General features: G+C 34.6%; 1 protein-coding gene across 1 annotated transcript; it reads left to right on the forward strand.

Moving 5' to 3' along the window:
- Positions 1 to 8,611: 8,611 nt before the first annotated feature.
- HELRODRAFT_193727 (hypothetical protein) lies at positions 8,612 to 24,407 on the forward strand (the record flags this gene model as incomplete). Its single annotated transcript, XM_009028690.1, has 43 exons — positions 8,612 to 8,966; positions 9,102 to 9,229; positions 9,608 to 9,743; positions 9,885 to 10,036; positions 10,311 to 10,443; positions 10,978 to 11,112; positions 11,242 to 11,370; positions 11,673 to 11,924; positions 12,132 to 12,362; positions 12,801 to 12,940; positions 13,230 to 13,317; positions 13,429 to 13,583; positions 13,823 to 13,952; positions 14,084 to 14,221; positions 14,332 to 14,478; positions 14,988 to 15,115; positions 15,380 to 15,503; positions 15,658 to 15,809; positions 16,121 to 16,271; positions 16,371 to 16,502; positions 16,606 to 16,731; positions 16,950 to 17,630; positions 17,818 to 17,957; positions 18,410 to 18,494; positions 18,687 to 18,838; positions 18,950 to 19,082; positions 19,293 to 19,424; positions 19,490 to 19,618; positions 20,061 to 20,206; positions 20,328 to 20,451; positions 20,529 to 20,758; positions 20,893 to 21,034; positions 21,358 to 21,486; positions 21,603 to 21,764; positions 21,886 to 22,107; positions 22,253 to 22,398; positions 22,583 to 22,706; positions 22,838 to 22,986; positions 23,054 to 23,186; positions 23,510 to 23,632; positions 23,757 to 23,837; positions 23,949 to 24,125; positions 24,358 to 24,407. Exons 1-43 carry the CDS (start codon positions 8,894 to 8,896, stop codon positions 24,405 to 24,407), a joined length of 6,570 nt encoding a protein of 2,189 aa, XP_009026938.1. The 5' UTR covers positions 8,612 to 8,893.
- Between the last annotated feature and the right edge of the window lie 1,342 nt (positions 24,408 to 25,749).

Genomic DNA, 25,749 nt, shown 5'->3' on the forward strand with positions numbered 1-25,749 from the left:
CATATTTCTGTATGTTATCTAGCTTATATAGAAGTATATTTGTGAATAGTGTATGTGTGTATATGTCTGTGTGGTGTGTTTATGTGTGTGTATGTGTATTTACGTGCGCGCGTTACATATATCATAAATCTTTGCCTTTTTAAATAATAATACAATTGAACTGATTATTTATATTGTGGTCTGCTTGGTGGACTGTATCATTATTTTAAACTTGAATATGTGTAGCTATGTCTGTTTATTTTTACTCTTAAATTATTCTTATTCGGCTATTTGTTTGAATTATTAGTTTCTATTTTGGTGATGCTCTTTTTTGTTCGAAGCCTAAACTCTGTTTGTTCATATCTATACGTATGCAATGCAAAACTTACAGACCGACGTGAATTTTTTTTATTCTTATAAGTTTGCGATTTAATTAACCATTAACTAATGCAAATGTTTTTAAATTTGGTATTTCAAAAATTTAAACTTTCTAAATGATGCTGCTGGTTATACGTGTGCTTATATATATTGAATTATGAAAAAATTAAAAGAAAATTTTAAAAATATATTAAAAAAAATATTTGCGAGGTTTGCTTGGAGCGCCAACAAACATTCAATCGAACATACCTACCAACAGTTTCGGAGTTTAATGAAGCAAGAAAGACACATGGCTGCTTTGCTTTTATTTGATATCATTAAAAAATAAAAAAATGTGAATTTTTTAAAATTTCGGATTTTAAACAAACGAATATAACGAAATATCGACCATTAAAAAAATCTTTATTATTATTGTTTATTATTATATAGTGATGATGTTTCAGTCCTATGTTATAAAATCAATTCCCTTTCGGTTTCGATTATTTTCAGGTATAAAATTTGGAACGAAATTCAACTCAACGATTTTTTGTTTTTAAATTTTATTGAAAAAAGTCAACAATTAAAATATTAAAAACAAATTATAAGTCTTAAAATGTATGTCAGAACTCAGAGTAAACATTTATCTGATTATATCGTCCAGCCGCCTTCAACGTTCAATCAACTTTTTGTTTCTATCATCAAATGCACTCCTTAGAAGTTCTCGAAGGATAATCACCCACGTAACATGAACATTTAGTAAGAACAGTTCACAGCATATCATAATGGCTAAATCAACATACCAAAAAGAAATTATTTATACATGCATATATGCAAAGTAAATCAAGAAATACCAAAAATTATTTAACCAAATTAAAAAAAACTTGAAACCAGTCAACATTTAATAAATAAATAGAAAGACATTATTAAAAAAACTGTTTATAAAAAAGTATATTTTAAGGCGACGACGAAAAAAAATTTAGTATGTTTTGTTTTGTTGGTGTGATGGTATGAAGCAAAAACAAACATATAACAAAAAATAGTTAAAAGTCGAAATATAGTAGTCAGTCACCTACCTACAACTAAATTACTCTCAAGGCCTTAGCTTACCTATAATGATTAACTCAACTCACCTACCTACCTACAAATTTGTATTTCTACGTTCTAGAAATTTTACATGTCTAAAGTATTTTATTTTACAGATTTTAGCGTTTTTATTTTACATAACACTTTTGAACCAATGTTAAGCCCTAGCCTACCTACGATTGTTCAACTCATCTCAATCCCTAACTTACCTACGAATTAAATTAAAGTCCGGTAAAGAGAATAGAAAGTTTTTTGATTTAGCAATAACACATCAAAGAAACCGACCTTGACATTTGAAAAAATTTTAAATTAAACTTTTCACGCTAATGTTGTTAATCATTATACAAAAACATATCAAATACAGCAGACCAAACCAGTCAATCAGAATTTCTTTTGTTGTCGTTGCAGGAAATGACGTCATTTTAAATATTTTGGCGTTGTATTCAGTCAGTCGGCCAGTCAGTCAGCCAATCAGTCAATCAACCAATAAACCAGCCATTTAACATTCATTCAATCAACTAATCAACCAATCAACTTATTAATGAACCAAATTGAATGAACCAAATGAACGAACGAATTATGGTGAAACAATAAAAAAATTATTTGCAAGGCTTGCTGAAGCGCAAATCAACATTTAATCGTACGTATCTACAAACAATTTTGAGATTTTAGTAAGGAAAGAAAAACACAACAGTTGCTTTTATTTGACATCACATCAAAAATGAAAAATGGCGGAAAATTTAAATTTAAAAAATGTCAATTTAAAAAAATTCGGATTTAAAACAAACAAATGTAACACACGTCAGTCGTAGACGAAGAATGATTCAAGTAACACGAACAATTAGTAAAAACGGTTCACAGCATATCATAATGATACCGAACATAAATTATTTATACATGCATACAAAGAAATACAGAAAATATCAAAAAATTATGTAACCAAAATATAAAACCAGAAACCAGCCAACATTTTACAAATAAATAAATAGACATTACTAAAGATTGATCAAAAAGGTAAAATTCAAGGCGACGACGAAAAAAAGTAATGTGTTTTGTTGGTGTGGTGTTGCGATGCGAAAACAAACAAAAACATCACAAAAAATTAGTAAGAAGTCACAAGAATAGTAGTCAGTCACCTACCTACAATTAAATTACTCTCAGGGCCCTAGCTTACCTATGATGGTTAACTCAACTTACTTACCTACCTACCTACAAATTTGAATTTCAAATTTTACATGCATCAGCTATTTTGTTTTACATTTTTTAAAGTTTTGATTTTACTTGAAACTTTTTAACTAAAGTTAAGCCCTGGCCTACCTACGATTGTTCAACTCATCTCAATCCCTAACTTACCTATAAATTAAATTAAAGTCTGGTAAAAAGGATAGAAAGTTGAAGAGAAACATAACAACAACGACACCGAATGAATGTATGTTGTGTATGTATGTGTTGTATAGATGTGTGTGTGTGTAAATGTGCGCGCGTGCACTCTTCAGAAACTTCTTCACTCACTACGGACGAACCCCCTTGCACGGACCATCATCTGAGACGCACCGAATAGTCGTTCTCGTTAATGTTTTCTTCGAATTGTCATCGGAACGATCATCATGAGACCACCGTCTGAAACGTGCTGACGCCCACCACAGCCCACCTCTCATCGTTCTGTAGACAAAATTTTTTTAGCGTAGTCGTAAATGAATGTTAGAACGAAGGAACAAACAAATAAATTATTGAATAAATAAATGAGTGAATGAATGAATTAATCAATCAATCAAACCATGATTCAATGTAACAATATATGAATAGAATGAATTAATGGAGGAATAATTGTAAAGATTGAGTGAAAAAATGAATGAATGAGGAAAATAAAAAATCTAAACTAAACTTACTTAACAAATTGTCGTTATTGAACTCCATTGCACCGACCACCATAATCTGGTCGGCACACAAGACGTCATCCGAACTGCAGAATTTGAGTCGAACAGCCAACGAGCTGATTCTTCCTCACCACCATCATGAGACTACCATCTGAAACGTGCTGACACCCACCACTGCCCACCTCTCATCATTCTGTAGACAAATTTTTTGTTATTAGCGTAGTATAAATGAATTTTAGAATCTTAGAAGCAAAAAATTACAAAATAAAAATAATAGCAAACAATATAAAATAATAGGGCAAACTGTAAAAAGAAACTTACCGTGCCTTCCGGTTCCTACTACGTTGTCCTCCAAAACTGGTGCCAGTCCTCCTCCAGATTGTTGTTGATAGAGAAAGATAAAGAGAAGATTCTCATCAGAAAGCTTAGCGGTGCCTGCATCTCAAATTGTTTAATAAAAATAATCCTATCTACCTATTCAATTACCTTAACTAATCTATATTAAATTGTTAATGGTACGATAGTCGAAAGTCCCCCTTCATTCTCCCTCCTTGCACAGAGGTTCACCGACAACCAGGGCACCGGATAGTAAACCATTGCCGTGCGGATAGTAGACTACTGCCGTGCGGATAGTAAACCATTTGCCGTCCGGAAGCCGTGCGGGTAGTAGACTATGGCCATGCCGCATGGTAAATCATTACCGTGCAGATAGTAAACCATTGCCGTCCGGATAGTAAACCATTGCCGGTTCACCACTGGCCACCAAGGCTTACCTCTGACAAGAGACTTTGAAATCCAGAGTCAATCGGCTATCGTACCCTCAACTTACCTATTCATTACAATTAAGCCCTAGCTTACCTAAAATTACAAAACTCAAGAGCCCAATTCATTTAGCCAATCGGCACCCACCCCACCACCTACGTAATGCCTTGGGCTCCAACTTAGTAATAATAATATAAAACTTAAACCCTAAATCTATTAATGAGTATGTGTTACAACGTAGCCTTAACCTACCTATTCATTACATTACGGTCCTAGCTTACCTAAAATTAAAAAACTCAAGAGCCCAATTCATTTAGCCAATCGGCGCCCACCCCACCACCTACGTAATGCCTTGGGCTCCAACATAATAATAATAATGTAAAACTTATATTAGCCTACCTATCGATACACTTACAGCGTTTTAATTTACATTACAAGATTGTTCCTAGAATTACATTATTGCCCTTAACTACCTATAAAATTAAATTATTCTCAACCTTAGTAATAATAAATTAGAATGTGTAATGAAAATAAAATTACGCTCAAATACTAACATATGTGTTTATGCATGTATTTGTGTGTGTGTGTGTGTGTGTAATACGCTGATGCGAGTAATGTGGGTGCAAGAAAAAATAGAGGCGATAAACTTACGCGCCTACCTATTCAACTACATTAGTGTTGGATGCTTCTTATCTATCCTACCTACAATTAAAATTGTGCCTATCTAACCTACCTATATAGCTGCTTAATGTATTTGTGTGTGTAAGCGTGTGCGTGTGGGCATTCTTACTTAATGTTAAATTACAGAGAAAAACAGAGAAAAAAAATAAAACGTATCCCAGCCAGGCGTGCATTCTTTTCCACTGAATGAATGAACGTAGCCTGTCATCTTCCATAATGAACTCCTCTGGAAGCTTCAACCTGAATGAAATGAATAAAATGAAAAATCTTATTTAATTTAAATAAAAATAGAGAAACGAGCCGCGGTGAAACTCGCCAGCCGGAAAAGCCAGCCAACTGGCAAAAAGAGCCGCAAAGAAACCGTAAAACGAACCCCAACCAGGCGTGCATTTTTTGCCCCTGAATGAACGAACGTGACATCACAACCATTCTGATCGTCCACGATGAACTCCTCTGGGAGCTTCAACCTGAATGAATAAACCTGAATGAACCTAAATGAATGGAAAAATCTTATTTATTTAATTAATTTAAATGAAAATAGAGAAACGCAATGAAGCCGACCGGTCGGCAAAGAAAAGAACCTCAAAGAAAGGTATCTATATAGGATTTATGCTCTATATAACTCTATATAACTCTATATAACTCTATATAACTCTATATAACTCTATATAACTCTATATAACTCTATATAACTCTATATAACTCTATATAACTCTATATAACTCTATATAACTCTATATAACTCTATATAACTCTATATAACTCTATATAACTCTATATAACTCTATATAACTCTATATAACTCTATATAACTCTATATAACTCTATATAACTCTATATAACTCTATATAACTCTATATAACTCTATATAACTCTATATAACTCTATATAACTCTATATAACTCTATATAACTCTATATAACTCTATATAACTCTATATAACTCTATATAACTCTATATAACTCTATATAACTCTATATAACTCTATATAACTCTATATAACTCTATATAACTCTATATAACTCTATATAACTCTATATAACTCTATATAACTCTATATAACTCTATATAACTCTATATAACTCTATATAACCATGCATACTACCACATTCAATCAATAATAAAAATTCCACTAAAACCAGGAACCACCGCATACCTGTTATATGTATGGTGTGAAACAAAACAAAAAAACACACAAAACAAAAAACACACCACCAAGTAGAGTAAAAGAATAGAAGTCCCTAACCTACCTATGTAACTAAATTACCTTATGCCCTAGCCTACCTATATAATAAATTAATTTTTAATCTCACCTACCTATGTTTCATTAACTTAACTCAAGACTCATGAAGAAAGAGAAAAAAGAGTAAAACAGAACATAAAATACTACCACACAAACAATCATTATGTATATATGTATGTATGTATGAGCAACCGCTAAAGAACCCACCTAAAATATAAAAAAATACCACATACAAACACACAAACCACAGGCAACATATATAACTCTATATAACTCTATATAATAAAATAAATAAAAATAAAAAATTTAAAATAATAAAATAAATGAGATCAGACAGACTGCTTCAAGCGAGGCAGAATGCCTGATCTGATTTTCATGCTGTCTCAGCTCCTATTTATACTCGTTTCAACCATACATTTTCATCATTTCAATCATTCACATCAGTAAAAAACTTGTTTAATGTATGTACTACACTATTATTCAATCTTAACCACAATGCTAACCGTACTAAATTGACGTCATCGAACGATCGCCTTCGAAACTTTCTGATTGGCTGGTTGAATCTGCTATATAGCTTTTTATATAAACATATAATCTTATTAATTATTTGTATACAGGGATTCTAGTCACTATATATATATATATATATATATATATATATAAAGTGACTATATAATATATATAGAATATATAATATAAATTCATTATAAAAGCAACAGTAATCAGTGCTACGCACACAGTTCAAATTTTTCTGGGAGAATTCAAAATAGTTTGAGACACACCTTGCTTAACATCCGATTCCAAGCCGAGCCAAGCCAAGCTGAGCCAATATGCGTAGATTTATAAGCGCCTTTATATTTAAATTTTGCTCGCTTTATATACAAATATCCTAACATATCAAATTCTCCATCCTATTATAAATATTTTCTATGATGCTTTTTAATCAGTCAGGTCACAAAAATCATTATCGATATCGCGATGAAACTAAATTGAAATTTTTTTAAATTGTTGATAAAAGTAACTAAAGTTTAAATTTTTCTGAGAGAATTCAAAATATTTTGAGACTACACCATAACACAATTGTACAATTTGAATGTGTAAATACAACATAATAAATGTATTATAACTACGTATATATATCTATCTATCTATCTATCTATCTATCTATCTATCTATCTATCTATCTATCTATCTATCTATCTATCTATCTATCTATCTATCTATCTATCTATCTATCTATCTATCTATCTATCTATCTATTTCTTTATCTAGTTCTGCCTGCGTATGATATTTGGTCAAATTAGTATTATAGGAATTGAATACAACTTTTATACTGGCTGCTTAACTACCATGCAGTAAAATAACTACTATTAACATGACGTCATTTCCTCCAACGATTTCGCAACGAATTACCCATCCTATTTAAAAAATTTTTTTTGATGTTTTTTAATTAGACAGGTCACAATCATCATCATCAATATCGCAATGAAATCAAAGTGAGAATTTTTTAATTTTTTGAAAAAATTATTTTTATTCATTTAATGAGACTACTTTGTTCAATAAGATACTGATTGATGCATATAACTAGAATAAATATACGGCCTTCGCTCACTTTCAACGGTCGAACAAGGAGGGAGTTGGAGTGTGATTTTTTTATCGTTTGAGTCAAAAGTTACGATCGTATATTTACTAATTACAAAATATTGCTTTTATTTAAAATATTTAAATTTTAATTTTTTTTAATTGTTATTCAATGTGGTAATTAATTACTTTTATTTGGTATAAATTTAAAAAAATAAAATCGACATTACCGAAAATAATTAAAAGTTGAAAAAATTTAGATTCTTTGCATATCCCTTCTTCAACCCGTAAGAAAGTGTTGTATGTTGGTGAATAGGCCTCTCCTTGAATTGATGATATCAAAATTTTATATTTGAAGTATTATTCGCATTACGATTTTTTGTAACTTTTGTACTTAATTAGATAATTTTTCTATATTTTTTAATTTTAAATCATCACAAATTGCAAAGTTTATTCTACATATATGGTGCAACATTAATCAATCAACTATTCAATCAATCAAACAGTTTTTAAAGCGCTATCAGCGATGTTCAACAGCGCTCCTCGATGAATTTTGCAAACAGATGGGTCATGAGATCCGCTCCAAACTTCGTAAATGATGAGTTGTATAGGATTATATAAAGTTGTATAGAGATATGTTGAGTTATATAGCGTAATATAAAGTGATATAACGTTATATGGATTACATAGAGTTATATAGAGTTATATAGGGTTATATAGCGTTATATAGCGTTGTATAGAGTTATATAGGGCTATATATTTATAGGTTTATGCTCACATCTATTCTTGAGATCCGCTCGGAACTTCGTACGTGATTGAGAAGTAGTCAGAAAAGGAAGTAGAGAGTTTCAGAGAAAAGGGCCAACAAATACAAATACAGATTTAGCAAGAAAGTGTTTAACACAAGTTAAGAAGATTTGAGAACAAGTAGACGATCGTAAACCGATTATTGGTTCGACAAGTATTCCTAATCGGATATTATGCGCACAACTCGAAAATACACTGCCATCTTGTAATCTAAACGTTTGATTTTATTTGAACGTTGTCCTTTTTTTCAATTTTATAAATTTTATTTTTCATAGTAAACTAAGTGATATAAGTTTCAGTATAAATATTTAGCTATAATGTTGTTTAATTTTACGTGATTTTAAAGTTTAAAAAGTGTATCTACGTTTTATTATGATTACATTATTTATTATATATGAGAATCTGAGAATTTAGATTTTAGAATGATTTTATTTTTAGTTTTTTAGAAAATTGGTGAGTTAATTAACTAATAGTTGATAGTAGTGACTTGGTTACTTAAGTTCTCTTTATAAACTTGTGGCCTATGTTTCCGTTTCGTTCAATCAAATATTTCACAATATTTGAAGTCGTTTTGTTAACCTTCTACTCAGTTACTGGTGAGTTGTTTAGGCTTTTCACTTTGTTGATCAATTTCAATCATTTCAATCTAAATTGTTTTTTTTTCTTATTCTCTTAAAACTTGATGATTGCACTTTTCAGAATCAAAAATTGCATTGATGTTCATTTTTCAGGCAGTACCGCAATGTATATAGGATGTTATTCCTTTATTCTTGAAGTCAACATAAAAATGATTCATTCCTTTGAGAACTGCAAAGCTTTTTGCATGAAGAACAGTAATGTACCCTATATTGCATTGCATGTTAATATTTTTGTCTTGATATTTATTTGTTTCTTTTATTTAATACTTCTATGTATGAAATGAATCAATTAAAATAAGCAGATCTTATAAGTCATTTAGATCTGAATATTGACACTGTAAGGAAACTTATTATAACAATGTTGAATGGCAGTGTTAATCTAATATAAACTTTTCATTAATTAATATTCCAAGAAAATGTCTTTTATGTTGAATGCTTTATACATTATTCATGTGTTTATTTAAGCATACATTTCACATCAAACATCATTTGAGCCTCATTTATGTTCTCTCTATTAGATGATCAATAAAAACCTAGATAGGTTAGCGTAGAAAAATATTTCAATTAGGCAGTAATTGGTTAATTACTCTATGGAACAGAAAGGCAGAGAATGTTATTGTGTGGCACGAGCCAGCTATCCGGTTACGTCAAAACTTTGTGACTCAAGGTGTGCAAGCAGTCTAAACAACTTGAGAGATGGGTGTGGGGGAAAGTTTTTCTATTCACTCTATTCCAGTCAGTTTTCATTTTTCAATATTTCATTCTATTTTAGATGAATCATTTCGAATATTTAATATATAAGTAACAAATTTTGTTTTTTATTTAAAAAAAAATCAATTTACTCCTTATATAAATTGTATTAATTCACATTTGAAGTTAGGGCGACAGTGGATTATCAGCACTCTTTGATTGATCACAGTGCTAAGCTCACTCCTAATTCAATAGAAATCGACGGATCAGGTTATCTAACAGTTGAAATTTGCATATCTATGTGCATAGAGCTCAACAAAACTCTTGCCACAGTTGGAGTCAGTAACTTGAAATTTTTTCTCAAATTATAAGAAATAAATTGTCATGTATTTATTTCCTAAAATTAACATTCCCACTTGCTTGATGAAGATGCTTTAAAAAAGATTATGATTATAAATATATATAAATATTCATAAATACATAAATACATGCATATAAAAGTTTATCTTACAAAACTGATCACTTATTGTAACAAGTTTAATGTTGATTTTGTTTTGTAATGTTTGATTTTTTCAAATTCAAATTAACCAATTGAACAATTTAACTGCTAAGAGAACGAAATGTCATTGTGGATCAATTGAAGATCAGATAGATCTGACGTCTCCACTCTTGTTCAAAATTAAATGCCACGCCACGTGTCCAGGGGATACCAGTCAGATATGCGACTGCAATACTAAATATTCAAGCAAATATTCTTAATTTTTCTCTTTCTTTTTTCGTTTTTAAAAATTATTCTTTTAAATTCGTTGTTTGTTGCAATGGTTGAAATGCTCATTTAACAAAAATGGATCTTAAAAATTGAGTTTCTCCCTTAATGTTGAGTGCCGGTCGATGTCATTTTGTTCACTCGACAACATGATCATCTTACAACGGTCGAAATTAGCATTGGCAGTGTGTAACATGTTTTTAAGTGTTGAGATACTTTTCTGACACCCTTAGGCTATTAACTTAATCACATTTAAAGATATCAAATTTGTGTAAAATAAATGTTATTGCCGTAAAATCGCTCGAATGTTGAGGAGGCTACGTTCGTTTTTTATCAAACTTAAGTGGATTTTGTAATGACACAAAAATAATTTTTTGAAGCGTGTGTGTAGTTGCTGTAAATTAAATTTTCGTTGAAAGAGTATCATTACGTCATTGCGAGGCATGCGCATGCCTACTGAGTGCGCTGTTTATTGGTGACGGTGACGATGACGTCATCAAACAACGTGTGCAGCAGAGTTCCAGGTTGAAGTGCAGACGGGAAGCTCCTATATAAGCCACTGCTGGAATGGACCGGTACACAGACCCAGCGTTAGTTGTGCTGGTGGTTGTCAGCCTGGTTGGAAAGGATCATCATGTGATCTGAGAGGTGAGGAGAGGTTTTTGAAGATGTTGAGAATTTCTAATTGCATAGGAAATATAATCAATTGACGAAAAGTTGTCGCAGTGATTATATCACGCCATCATAAATATTGAAATTAATTATACTGTAAATCAGACTGTTCTCAAAACAATGGACAATGCGGCAGTCATCTCAAATGTGAGGTGGTGACGGTGAACGACAGGACGTATTCTGAATGCGTTTGCACCAGTGACAAGTACAGAACTAAACTGTGGACTTGTGACAGTAAGTGCACCTCAACTTTAACTATGATGGCCATCTGTTTCTATCTTCAAGCCATTCATACTCTTTTTAAAAATTATGCTTCGTGTATGTTGGAGTCTATTGGAGCATGTATTTTTTTATTTGAATGCATTTCACTTACTAGTTAGTTACTATCACAATTTAGTTTTATTTTACAAGAAACCAAAACTCCTTACCTGAAAATATTTTATTGACTTTTATATTAATTCATTATAACGTATTTTTGTATGTGAAAATGTTCATATTTCTTATGTAAAGAGAAATTTGTTAAAAATCTTATGTAGCATTAGCTGCCAAGAGGAATCTGGCTTTGAGAAAAGGTGTAACTTCTTCACGCGTTTTATCTCCAAAAGAGGGCAAAGGAAATTTTCGAAGAGAAGATATGGTAGATGGCCAAGTGCTCGGATCCAAGATGATACATCTGGATTCGAGAGGGGACAGCATTGAGTGGATTGCGGTCGATTTAGCTTTCGTGTACGAAATTGATTACGTTGTTGCTTTTAACAGACAGTGCGTGCCAACGATTGACGACTGCGGTAAGAGTTTGTTGATGATGTTGTTGTTGTTGTTGTTGTTGAATTTCTATTTCGTTAATTGTCGTCAATGATTAGCAACATCAGGCTTTTGAAATATGTTTAGCTTGTGTTATTCATGTGAAGTATTTATATATTTTTTTGAGTTTATCTATTACAGTTAGTTTTTTTGCCTATTTACTAAATGAAGAAAATTTACTAAAAAAACAGCAACAAGAATTGAAGGACTTAAAGTTGGCTTGAACGATACTCTGGAACTTGCCAACGAGAAGTTGTTGGGTAATTATTCATTGTGTGGCGTGCTTCCGCCAATGAAGAGATATTTGGCAGGGGTTCCTTTAAAAATTTCTTGCACGTCTCCTGTTTTTGGTCGTTTCGTCATCATCCAGCCGAGAGCTGGTGTGCGTGGTTTCACGCTGGTCGAACTCGAAGTTTACGAAAGTTTGACTATTTGTTTGATGTTCTCGTTTGTTTTTTATTCTAGTTTACGACATGAATGTGGTAGTGTTGATGGGAGTGGCATTTGGTTATACAAATGGTTTTTGCATGTGACATGTCGGTGAGGCCTCAAGTGTGGTTACAATTTCTTATTTATTGTTTACGCGACTAAATTGTTGTTTTTTGTTTATCTAGAATATTAAAAATATTTTTTTATTCAAATTTTAGAACTTTCAAACTATTCAGTAACAACATTGTTATCAAATGGCTAGATGTTCAATGTTGGCCAATACAAGCTAATTAGAATTTTTAAAACGGCTTTTAAAAATAAAAGAATTTAAATGTAGCCGACTGAGATTTTGTGTGCAGTAATCAGATTTGTTTCTTTGGAGAGTTCATTCAAGATGTTTGTTTGTTGAAATGATTTGAAAATTTGTACAGAAGCCAAGCGTCAACCCGTAGATAAGATTGGATGCTTCGAGGTCTTCGAATCAAGCTTGAACGTTTCAGTCTCCAGCGTTCAGTCCTGTCAGGATGAATGCGAGAATTACGGTCTCGATAATTTGATCTTCGCTATGAAGGTCTTGCTTTGTTTGCATCATGTTTAATTCATATCGTCGTTGTGTCTTGTAAAAATCAGTTTTTCCTTGAATACGTCCAACATATTCGCCACACGCGTTTGTATTAGCGTAGTTATTATTAGTAAGATGTGCGTGCGTGTATCGGTGTTATTTATTTATTTATATCGATGTTTAGGAGAGCTGTCTCATGACTTGTTTTCGCGGTGTATTTTTGTCACGGGTGATCATGTCTTCATTCACTGGCTCATTCGTCTCCTCATTCATTCATTCACCCATTCATTCATTGAAGCGTGGAATTTGCTACTGCGGGTCGAAGGCGGACATGATGATTGAAGTCGTGTCCATCGAATGCGACAAACATTTCGTCGTTTATTCCGGTCCTCTACCGTTTTTCATTTAAATTCATTTTTACGTTTAATTTGTTCAAATAAGATAGATGTAGGTTCGATTCATGATTTCAAATGCTACGTGTGAATAAACATGTGTAGGTAGGAAGGTTTTTGTGGAGGCGTTGATGGGTTGTTTCGTTAGTGGGATGTTGGACGACAAGACTCCAACCAAGATGATCCTCTCCAACGATTCAGCCTACACGTCCTGCTCTTTATTTTGCAAGAGATTAAACGCCGTTGAGTTCGCTATTTCGGTTTGTTGTTATTGACCGCTACAGTTATATATATACAATTATTTACAAAGATTTTTAAAATATAAATTTATAAATATATAATTTAAAAATAATTGTATTTATGATAGTCTAAACCCAATATATATATATATATATATATATATATATATATATATATGCGTCACATAGTAATATTTTAATTCAGCCATCGTCGTCATCGTAGTGCGATTAGCTGTTTTGTGTTAACATTCGCGCATTAGATAATGTTTTGCCTGTGTGGAGACCTCTACGACAAATATGCCATGGTCAGACCACAGGAATGCAACGTCAAGTGTTTGGACAGGAAAAAGAAATTGTGTGGTGCTGATAAGAGATATTCTTTATACAGAAGTTAGTTGGCTATAGTTCAATTCCTTGTTTTTGTTTTATGTGTGTTATTTAATTAACATACTAAAAAATCATAACTATATAAGATAGTTAGGTGGGGCGAGTCAATCCTAATCCTTGTTTTATTCCTCCAGTTTTCGACCGTTACGATTTTCTGGAAAGACCCCGGCACAATTTTTGCTTCAACTCTGATGTTTCACTGGGATCGAATTGTAGTACTGTGCCAGGTGCTTGCTTTCCAGGGTGGAAAGGAGTGCTCTGTGATATCAGAGGTATCATTCTGTGTTTTTGTCTGTCTCCGTCCGTCTGTCGTTTTCAGGTTTTTATTGTATCAAATTGAAATAGTTAGTAGTACGAAATAAAATTTGATACCTTCCAACAGATTGTAAGGTTGACAATGGCAAATGTGGAAACAACGCTTTCTGCTTGGAATCCTTTGTTGACGGTAAGAAAGAATCAAAATGTCACTATCCCGATGGCTTTAAACTGACGGCGTCCGGAAATTTATTAGGTATCTATCTAAATAAAGGTTAATGTATATGCTCTGTATTGGCATACAGGTTAATGAATGCACTTGTGTGTGAGTTCCATGTTGGTGTGAATTTTACATGTTTAATAACTATATCTAGTTAAAAGTTAATGAGCGTTAAAATTATAAGTGAATTTAATAAAGGAATCATTTAAAATTTGTCCTCAGGTTTTAGTTTAGTGATACTGCTATTTGATTAGTTATCTAAAACACTTTTGTTTGTTCTTTAGCTGAAAAGTTAGTTGGTTCAGGTGGAAGTATGTAATGTGGGATAATTGTAGTTGTGAGACTAATACAGGTATTAAAATGATATAGATTTTAAAAAATGTGTTGTAACTCCCGTGAATGTAAAAATTGTAAAGGCATGAAGGTAGTAATGTGCGGTTGCAGATAATAACGATGATAATGTTACAAGATATGAGGTGTGTATGTAGCTATTGTACACATTCATAACATGCGCACATTCGATATTTGAAGATGCATACATAGCAAATAAATCCTTCCTAAAGCGTCCGGTGTTATGTATCTCGGATGTTACTGGGCGGTCGTGGCGGAGAGGAGTACTGCAGTTGAGTCTTACGCTGACTGTAAAATATTCTGCAGTCAGACACCTCAGATCATCATGATCGGCTTGCACGTCGGTTTTTTATGATTAATTAAATGATTAAATTAATTAATTAAAAAAATTAAATGATTCGTTCGTTCATATGGTTTAATAATCAAAACAGGATGTCATTCATAATGATTCTTCAATCGTTTAGAGATAATTTCCATGTTCGGCTAGACTGTGCAGACCTACGTGCTTCAAATTGGATGATTTCTTATTGTCAAATGAATTATATATTTGGGCGTAATAATAACCAAACGAATAATGGATGAGATAAAAAAATAACGTTCACAGAGAGGTGAGGAGTGCCACTGCTTGAGTAGTGCACGCTATCCAGTCAGCTCGCTGCACTGCAATCTCAGATGTTCCGATGGCATTTCATCTTGCGGGGGTTCTCAATTTTTTTCCGTATTTCAGAGTTAGTTATTCATTTGTTTATTTTGTCATTCATCACTCATTTATACGTTCATTCAATTATTCAATCGTTCTCTCTCTCTTTCATTCATTCATTCATTCTATTGCTGGTTTATTTATGTTTATTGATTAATTTAATGATTGTTCCGTGTCGCCAGTTAAGCATCAGTTGGACTTCAGTAACTTGCTGTTGACGATATCGGCCTATGATCTGAGGAGTAGGTGCATCATACTGAAGCACAAGTCGATGACGTCAGATAAGTGTGTGAAAGTTTGTCTCGAACTTAAAAAAAGTATCGCCCTCTTGAAGGTTCCACATCTTTTATTAAACTATTTAAAGTAATTTTCTTATTTTGGCGAATTTGGACAGTGGTGATTAAGTGGTGCGTGTGGTGATGTCAGTTTGTAGTACATGAACCAACCAAGGCAGGGCGACCTGGATGTTTTCTAATCTTATTTTCATCTTTTGAGTCCGTCTGTTTGTTTGAATGAATGTCTGCGCTTGGAAGATATAAATATATAAAATGAAGATAAAACCTAGTTCACCGTTCTTTTTTTATGTAAACCCACTGACTGGCTGACTTGCTGGCTGGCTGATTGGCTGACTGACTGAATGTACAGGCCAGCAACCTGTGCGTGTGCACGACACCTCACCTGACAGACCCACTGAACTGCTTATCTGATGTTGATTTCGTCTCAAACTGTACGCACGCCTGCCCAGGGGATGAACACCAAAAATGTTGGAGTGAAAACTGCCAGATGAAATTGTCCAGTTAGTATCTTTTCTTTCTTTCTACAATTTTATTTGACAATTTTATATTTGAAAATCTTCTGGCTCGTTTTTTTTAAATATTTTGTTATCTATTTCCAGCACGCACCAATTTCGAAATGCAGACGTCATTTTCCGCTCTGATGCACTGCTCTGATGGGGTTAAGTTCTCTACAAGTGATTGTAAGAAGGGATGCAAACCAGGATGGAGAGGTGAACTATGCAACGAAAGAGGTTGTCTGTCTGTCTGTCTGTCTATCCATCTGTCTGACTGTCTTTTTATTCATTTACATTGAACGTTCTTTACAGTTAAATTATTATTTTTCATCACGATTAGATTGTTTAAAAAATTTTGGAGACTGTGGAGCTCTGATTTGTCAGATGACAAGAGCGGGGGGCAAGGAATATTCAGAGTGTGTTTGTAAGAAGTTTTATTACAGGACCAAGAATTTCGTTTGTAAACGTTAGTGAAGTTTTTAGCATGGATATTGTAATTAGGTGCTTAAATAAGTTTCAAAGTTTCGGTTTCTTACTAAAAATGATTACAATTATTTGATCGTAACTTATTTCTAGTTGAAAATGTTTTTAAATGGTTGTTTGGTAACTAAGAGTGTATAGTTAGTTGTATACGATAAAAAGATTTCATGCTTTATTTAATTGTGGGCGTTGATTTGATTTCAGCTCTGCCAAAAACGTATAACCTGGCGCTAAGAAGAAAGGTCACCATGAGTTCCTTTGGCCTCCTCAACTCTGAAAATTCATCGCTTATCAAATCAGAATTTCAAGCAACTCAGCATTGGAAGTATGCTGTGGATGGCAGTTTGGTCGAGTTGGAAGTTGTGCGTCTCTTCTCCCTGAACAGTTCCCACGCTGGCTGGCTGGCTGTCGATCTGCTGGAGGAATATGCGATCGCACGTGTTGTTGTCTACCCGAGGAAGTGCGACCATCGATGCAAAAGTAGTTTACCACAGCTGCTGCTGCTGCGTTTTAGCGTTCAAAAAATTTTCTCGTTGTTTTTGAAAAATGAAATGAATATACGTATCATCTTACTCATACGATTGATAGATAATTTAGATCTAGAGCTCGACCATCATTTGTTGATCACGCCAGGCTCATTCGTTGTCGTTTTGAACTCGCGCTTGGATGATTCGGTACGTTCTCCGAGATCGAACTCCGTTTTGTGCGGGGAGCATTCAGCTGATTCGAAAGGAGTGTGTCAACCACTCGAACCCATCACCATCGTCTGCAATGACGCTTCCTACACCGCCAGGTTTGTTATCATTGAAAAGATCGCTAACGTTGCAGCCGCTGCAAAGGGGGAGGACGTCCTCGCCGTCACTGAGGTTGAAGTTCACGGAGCTGGTCGGTTCATCTTTACGATACTTTATTCCTTCCTATACTTAGCTTCGTTACTGATTATTTTAAATCATTTATTGCTCTACTGTGTCATTATTTTACATCGTTTATTCGTACATTTATTGGTGTTGGTTTCGTTTGGTCATGCCTGGTTGTGATTCCAATTTGTTGTTAATTCTTTGAATATTTTCAGTCCAGAAGCCCAACCATCCGGTCTACATCGGCTGTTTTGAGAAGTTCACATCATTCAACGTCAGTGAAGCCAGCCGCACAGAAGACTGTCATAAATTTTGCAAGAGCTTGGATAGGGAGAACACGATATTTGCTATTAAAGTTAGACGGCAAACTTTGTTCATTCAAATAACATCTACAGATATCAATACGTATTGATAATTTGTTAAGTTAATTTATCACAAGGAGGCGTTTTTATCAGGTGAATATCAGAGATATGTAAAATGGCATCATCATTTTTAAGCTTTTTTCGTCACGAGTAACTCGTTATGATAGTTTCCGTGATTGGTCGTTATTGATTTAGCTCCGATTTCTATTGATAAAAGTCTCGAGTTCATTTTATTTGCATCGATCTCAAAATTGAATTAAAGTAAACTTCTGATAAGTCGGCACGTTTATTTCAAGTTAATGTTCTCTCACAATTCAACATTCACGAGTTAACTAAAAGTCGAGTGCCAGCACCGCATCACATGTTTGTGGATGCGTCGTGAGCCGATACAAAGGTACATGTATGTATATAAATAAGAATGAAATTTCGTTGTTGCTTCGGAAAGAAAGGGACGACATGTCACTGCGGTACGGATGCCGACGTGAAGGTCGATTTGATGCACTGCGATGAACACTTCCAGACGTTTTCAAGTTAGTCACCTTCGTCAGGTCTCATTCATCTCACTCTAAAACTAACTTACTATCGAGTTCAATCATTTTTTATTAAAAATTTTGTGTTAAACTTTGTTTTTTTTTAAATTTGCCATTGGATTGTTACAATTGTTCGGTCTGTGAATACGAGAACTAACTGGATAGACTGATAGAGATATTTTGAAATTGCAGCCTATCTGAACAAAGCGAGTTTCTTGGGTTGTTTCCATGGTCACCAGCTGGAGGCGCTTGGAACGTTGATGTACGAGGGGGACGTCAAATCGCCGTTCAAATCTTGCCAGTTTTATTGTCGGTCTTATCATTTCAAAGAGTTTGCATTGAAAGTAATTGAGAAAATTTTGATTCCGCATATAATGGCCGAGTAACGTTCAACTTCGTTTATTCGATTTTTGTTACTTTCTTAATTTTTAAAGAATTAAAAAACTTTGTTTCAGAGGTCCGTATGTTTGTGTGGTGATAGGATGTTTGATGCCAGCAAGCAGATCCCTACAAGTTCGTGTGCTATCATGTGTAAAGATGATTCTTCGAAAACTTGTGGCTCTTCCACAACTTTCTCCCTGTACAAAAGTAATTTGCACTTGTTTCAGTTGTTGGCTTGTACTTTCGGTATCTTATTGGTTTTTGTTGAGTACTGAATTGAAATTTAGGAGCAGTTATCTTAGGACGATCTTGTGATGTTACGTTAATCACTTATTAACGCTTAATAAATTACTCTTGCTTGTTAATTATTAATCAGTCCTTAGTGATCTGATGCTTTTTCAATTAACACTATTGAAGGTAGGAGTCGGTTTAGCCACCGAACGGACCCAACACACCATCACTTCTGCATGAATGAGGGTGACCTTTCGAAGGATTGCCAGCCTGGCAACTGCACAGCTGGTTGGACTGGAGAGCTCTGTGACGTCAGAGGTCTAACCTTTTTAGTCCATCCATATTTGTGATTGCATTAAATTATTTGTCGTGTTATGTTGCAGATTGTTCAGTGAAGAACGGCGACTGTGTGGAGAACTCGTCGTGTGTGGTGAACACGAGGGCGGGCAGGGAGATCTCAGAGTGTAGGTATCCAGTCAGACATGGTCTCAACAAATTGGGAAAAATACAAAGTAATTACAGCTTAACATGGCTGCATAGTTGTAGTGGCCTTCTTTTTTTTGATTCTTATAACGATGGAGTTTCTGTAGAACAAATTATTAAAACAAACAAGTGGTACTTTAATTAACTGGTTAGCTATCAAATTGTAGTAAGCAAAAATTAGAATAGGGTTGGGTCGTTCGTCACCGCTAGAACACCGTTAAATAAATGATGATCATAGAAATTAATGCACAACTAGTACGTATATAATATATAGATTATACAGTATTGTATGAATTCTACCGAAATGTTGGCATTAATCAGTTTGAAGTTTGTCTTTTCAATTTTTCTTACTAGAATTTTCTGGAAATAGTTCAATTTGTTAAAAATTAGATTAATAAATATTATATGTAATGTAGAAATGAGAGAGAACATGTGGTACACGTATAATGTGCGGATTAATGAATGATATAGAAATGGAGGAGAGTGCCGGTAATGCGTCCAAGTACATTGGCTGCTACGCCTCCGTTGTTCACTCATCTGTAACCGCTGTTTACAGAATCGAAGGTTGTAGAATATTTTGCGAGGACGATGATGATTCATACCTCATCGGGCTTAACGTTGGTTATCCTGTTATAACCTCTATTTTCGTGTTTTTGTATTAGTTCGATTCAAAAAGAATCAAATGCTGAAGGTTTGCAAGAGATGAATGATGCTGGTTAATTGTTTGTACCTGAACAGAATGGTAGGATGTGTTTTTGTGTGGAGAGGGCCGCCTATGCGGTGTCGAGTAAACTCTGTGACATGCCGTGTGGCCAGAAGGATGAGATTTGTGGTGCTGCCAAATATTACTCCATCTACCAGAGTTCGTTTTATGTATATACAGTTTTGTTGTACCACCTTTGTTTGGATTCGTCGTACATTTTTTTTAAATTTTTGTAGAAGTATTGCAAGCCATGAAGAAGTGCAGCATCGTCAACTGGCCGCAGACTTTTATTCACTTTAATAAACATTTTGCAGTTAAACCGGCAGAGGTGACAACGTTCGCGCTTCTTGACGCCGGCTCTCTCGTTCCTGAAAGTGCGAAAGTTTTCCAACAACTGCATTCGCTGACTATTGAAATGTGCATGGCCATCTGTGCTGAAAATAATTTCCCCTTAGCTTACCTCACCGTTACTTATTTCTTATTTTTAAATCTTTTTTCATGAATTTTAATGAGATTATTATGTTTTATTTTTATCAGTGCTCAGTGAAATTCTCTTTAAATTTTTATAAATGTTTATCTGCGCCGACTGCCTGGCACTAGGCAGGTGACGAGTGCAGATGTGCAACGAGGGATGCCGAGAAGTGCGGCCATCCGAAAAGTTATCAACAGAGCTGTAATTCTCCATGCAGAGGGAACGCCGATCAGAAATGTGGAGGAGAGAACTGTGCCGCAAAGTTCTTAGGTTTCCATTTTTTTTTATTTCATTCTTTTATCAATAACTTCCAGTCAAACAAACGCCAAACATCCATCAGTCTGCTAAACACTAGCATCGTAATTTTTCAGTCGGTTCATATCTTGAAGTTCCAACTGGTCGGTCGGTGTTGAGCCATTGTGCTGATAAGCAGGGGGTGGGCGAGTTCGCAAAATGTGAGGGAGTCTGTGCGGAAGGCTGGACTGGCGAGTTTTGCAATATAAGATGTAATTTATTTTCATTATTTCTCATCAAATTTGAAATAATAAAAAATTGAAACTCTCAATTTGTTGTTGTAAATTTAATCGCGTAAGCGTGTCAAGTACAGAATGGAGGTTGTGGTGGCCGTCTGACGTGCAACGTCGCCACAATTAAAGGAGATGAATATTCCGAATGTGTCTGTCCGGATGGCCAGTACAGGACTGCTACGTGGGATTGCCAAAGTAACGCATGCTGTTGGCAACTATCAGTTATTTGACAGTTTTGGTTGGGTTTCGAGTTGGGTGCACACAATTTTTTTATTATCGTCGATACTTTAAAAAATATAATTTTTTTAAAGATTTACCGCCTAAGAATTTAGCATTCAGGAAGAGGATCCACTCCAGTCCCGAATTTGAAGTCGGCCAGTCAATGTATCTGGTTGATGGGCACATCATAAAGAATTCCCTGTTTCCGGATCTCCAATCGCTGGAGGAGATAATAATTACTTTGTACCTTGAAAGTTCATACCCGATAAGATATGTGGTGGTGTACCACAGGCCCAACTATGACGATTTGAGTAATGACGTTCGTTTAATGAGTCAAAACTGAAATAAAAATTTATCTATAAATGAATTGGATAGATGTAAGTAGCACAAGCTACAAAGTCGACCTGGACAATGTTCTGGATAGTTCCTCTCCTGGGATGCTCTGTAACACTTACAGTTTGAAAGCAACCACATGCGCCGGCTCAGCGATTCGAGTTAACTGCTTGCACCCCGAACTGCGAGCGAAATATATTTTCATCCGTCCAACTGGTGAATCGAAGCATTACGTGGCCATTGATGAGATCGAGGCCTACGGTGGTCGGTTGATTGACTAACTTCATAAATTTCGTGTTTCCCTGCATTACGCGCCATGCAATAATTGCTCTTATAACTAATTTTTGAGGGATAAAGTTATAAGTGATAATTGATTTTCGATATGACGTTCGGATTATATCTCAAACAGGGGACGAGGTTAGGCCGTTTCATTACGTCGGTTGTTTTGGCTCTTTTAAAATCGCTGAGACGTTAGACTCACGCCTTCTCTCGTTCAACAAGTGCCACAGATTTTGCGAGCACTTCCAGAGGCCACTGCTGATGATGGCGCTGAAGGTCGGTCGGTCGCTGTTGTTGGACGCTCACGGAGTGTTCGTTTTATAAAAACACAGTTTTATAAAAACAACCTGCTGCATGCCATTTTGTCTTTATATTTCATTGTGTGTTGGCTCTTGAGTTTCTTTTTAATTTTATTTGTGAACAATTAATTATTTTATTAGCATTAAATATTTATTTTAAGAATGGAGAGAAGTGCCATTGCGGAACCTCACCTGACGACCAAGCAGAATCAAGTTATTGCGCTGTAAAGTGTCCAGGTGATGAGCACGTTTGTGGTGGTCGCCTGCATTTCGCTGTCTTTTCGCGTAAGTAATCTCATTATTTTTTTTTAATTTATTTAATCTCATTTATTTTCAACTTTTTAGTAGTTTCTGCTAAAGATTGTTACGCGTTTTAAATGAAAATTGCAATTTTATTGTGACGTTCTAATGTTCAGCTGAGCTGCCCGAGGAAAGTTTCGTTGGTTGTTACAAGGAGACGATAAGGACGGCTGAGTTGCAGACAGTTTTCGTGGTCCAGGAGTTTGCTTTCGCATCATGTTCAGTGCACTGTAGGACGCAAAACTCCATTGAATTCGCTATTATGGTCAGTCACACACAGTTTTTGATTAAATTTTGCAGCTCAACTTATTTAGTAAAATTTTAATATCTAGAAATCCACGCAATGCCTGTGTGGTGATTTGATGAATGCCACTGAACAAGTTCCTACTGCTGAATGTAACGAAAATTGCGTCGATGATGCGACTTCGTCCTGTGGAGGCAGCCAACGGTTTGCTCTGTACAAAAGTAAATGAGCCGTGCCATGTGTTCTCTTGTCAAATAAATTTATGTGACGAGTTTTTTTTTATCATTTTTGATTTTTCAATTAAGCTATGAATTGTAACATCAACGCATCGCAACTTAAAAACTAGCAACAACATTACTAAAAATAAAAATAGAATTAGCCAATTGGAACGGATGAAATTCCACAACGTTCCAATTGGATTGAAATATTAAAACTGAATCTAACCGAGTTGAAATGTGAGATGATTTTTATTTGAGTTAAACGTAAAAATGAAGTAGAAGCACCGAATTAACTTGAGAGAAATGAAATCAAACGATCGAACCAGCCTTCTCAAGGTACGAAGCAAAAAGAGAGCGTAACTTCTGCCTGGACAGAGTAGCGAAACGACCCGAATGCGGGGGAGGAATGTGTGTGCCCGGATGGAGTGGGCCGCTTTGCAACGTCAGAGGTTTTACAGCGTTACTATTGGGAATCTTCTCTTCATCCATTTGCTTTATCAATGCGCCTACTTGTGTTGATGATTTTGCTGTTAAATAGATAAATAACGTTCACTGATTTCTGAAACTTTTCAGATTGTTCGGTGAAGAATGGCGCCTGTGAAGGAAATAGTTCTTGCGTGGAAGTAATCGTAGGAGCTGAAGTGGTAACTGAATGTCAGAGGTCTGCTGGGTCCGACTTGTCGACCACCAACAGCAGCGTTTATAGCAACGAAACAAGTGAGTTCGGTTAAGTGATTTCCTGGCATTTTTTTTCCTTGAAACCAGCAAAATTTGTCAAACGAGAGAAAGCGGCTGTCTCGGCTAGCAGACACGGTCAGTTTCCATTGCCGATTTCACTGCTCGTGGGGTTGGGTTTCTTCGTCCTTTCCTTGACGATCGTGCTTGCTCTCCTCTACTTCAAAAAGTTTCCTCTACGTGTCGACCTCGATGAGACACAAGCAGGTAAATCGGAGTTCACGACATTATAGGATGGATGCCTGTTTTTTATTGTTCATTATAGCCGCACAATGTTACGATTGAAGTTATGTTTTGGAAATTAGAAATTTCCAAATTTGGAATTTGGATTTTTTGGAAAATTTGGAAATTTTTTTTCTTTTATTCTTTTCGTAACGGAGCTGCTATTTTATCTTTGATTTTTAAACATTTACTAATAATTTTCATTCGTGTTATTCAGCGGGAGAAGCTGGCGGTAGGTCGCCGGAGGAGGAGGGTGAAAAAATATAAAAAGGATTCATCGGGGGCATATGAGAAAACTAAAAAGAAATCTGATAAAGACAAAAAAGTTGATGGATATAAAGAAACTAAATCAAATGAATTGGCTAAAGATAAAAAAACTGATACTAGTCCATCCACCTAAGACCCGAGAACATCTGCCAATTTTTTATGTCCAATAATTAAAGGAACGAATGATATTGAGTTGTTCTTTTTACATTTCAAAATATGATGAACTTAACTTTTGAAACTTGTTTTGAAAAAAAAATATAAAAGACTTTCATAGTTTCTTTCAAAACGTAAATCAAATTGAAATGAAAACTTAATTATTCACATCAATATTACATAATATTATATTTGAGAAGGGAAATCAAATATTGTTGTTGACAACTTTAGTTATATAGTTGTATTGGGTAATATAGAGTTATATGGGGTTACATAGAGTTATATAGGATTGCATAGGGTTATATAGTTACATAGAGTTGTATAGTTATAAAGGTTTATATAGATTTATATAGAATTATAAACAGTTATACAGGGTTATATTAATTTGTATAGAGTTATATATCAATCAATTAGTTTATAAAGTGCTTTCTCCGCAATGTTCAACAGCGCTTCTCAATGAATTTTGCCAACAGATGCGTCCTGCGTTAAACTAGGGTGAATATTTACAACTGATAACAATCATGGAAGGAGGCAGTTTTCTTCCTGTCGAACTCGTTGATGTCTGCTGCCTGGTTCACTCATTATTTTGCTCATTTTCGAAGAGTATTTCTGGTAAACGTGATGAAAGTGTGAACGATGATGATGATGAAATTGATGATGGTGATGAGATTGATGATTGTCAGTGATGAAAGTCGTAATAGTGCGGATTATTATAGGCCAGATGGTTGAAGGTTTGCATAAATTTGTCCATATCATCTGCATCACATCATTCAAGTTTGTTTCATCTTAATCATCATTTTCAGAATCATCACTAATATTGTGTTTTTTTTCTCTTACTTGTAAGAACCTTCCGTAATAGCAAAACGCGTCTAGAGGCGAGAGATTTCTGAGGAGAAAATTTTTTTCATCTCTATGGTGATAATTATTAGTGTCATTATTACTATTGTTATTATTAATTGGGTGGGTGTTGCCGTCATCAGTTCTTTCTCTTTTGTGATCGTCAACAATCCCAGATTCCTGCATGTTTGCATGCCAACGCGGTGTTAATGGAAGGTCTGGACTGTGTTGGTTGGTCGTTCATTCACTTACTCATTTATTTATTCATTCATATTTGTTAATTTAACCATACTTTTATTCATCCATTCGGTTATATATTCATTCGTTCGATCATTTTTTCACTCGTTTGCGC

This window comes from Helobdella robusta (assembly GCF_000326865.2).
Source record: "Helobdella robusta unplaced genomic scaffold HELROscaffold_57, whole genome shotgun sequence".
Classification (NCBI taxonomy): Eukaryota; Metazoa; Annelida; class Clitellata; order Rhynchobdellida; family Glossiphoniidae; genus Helobdella; species Helobdella robusta.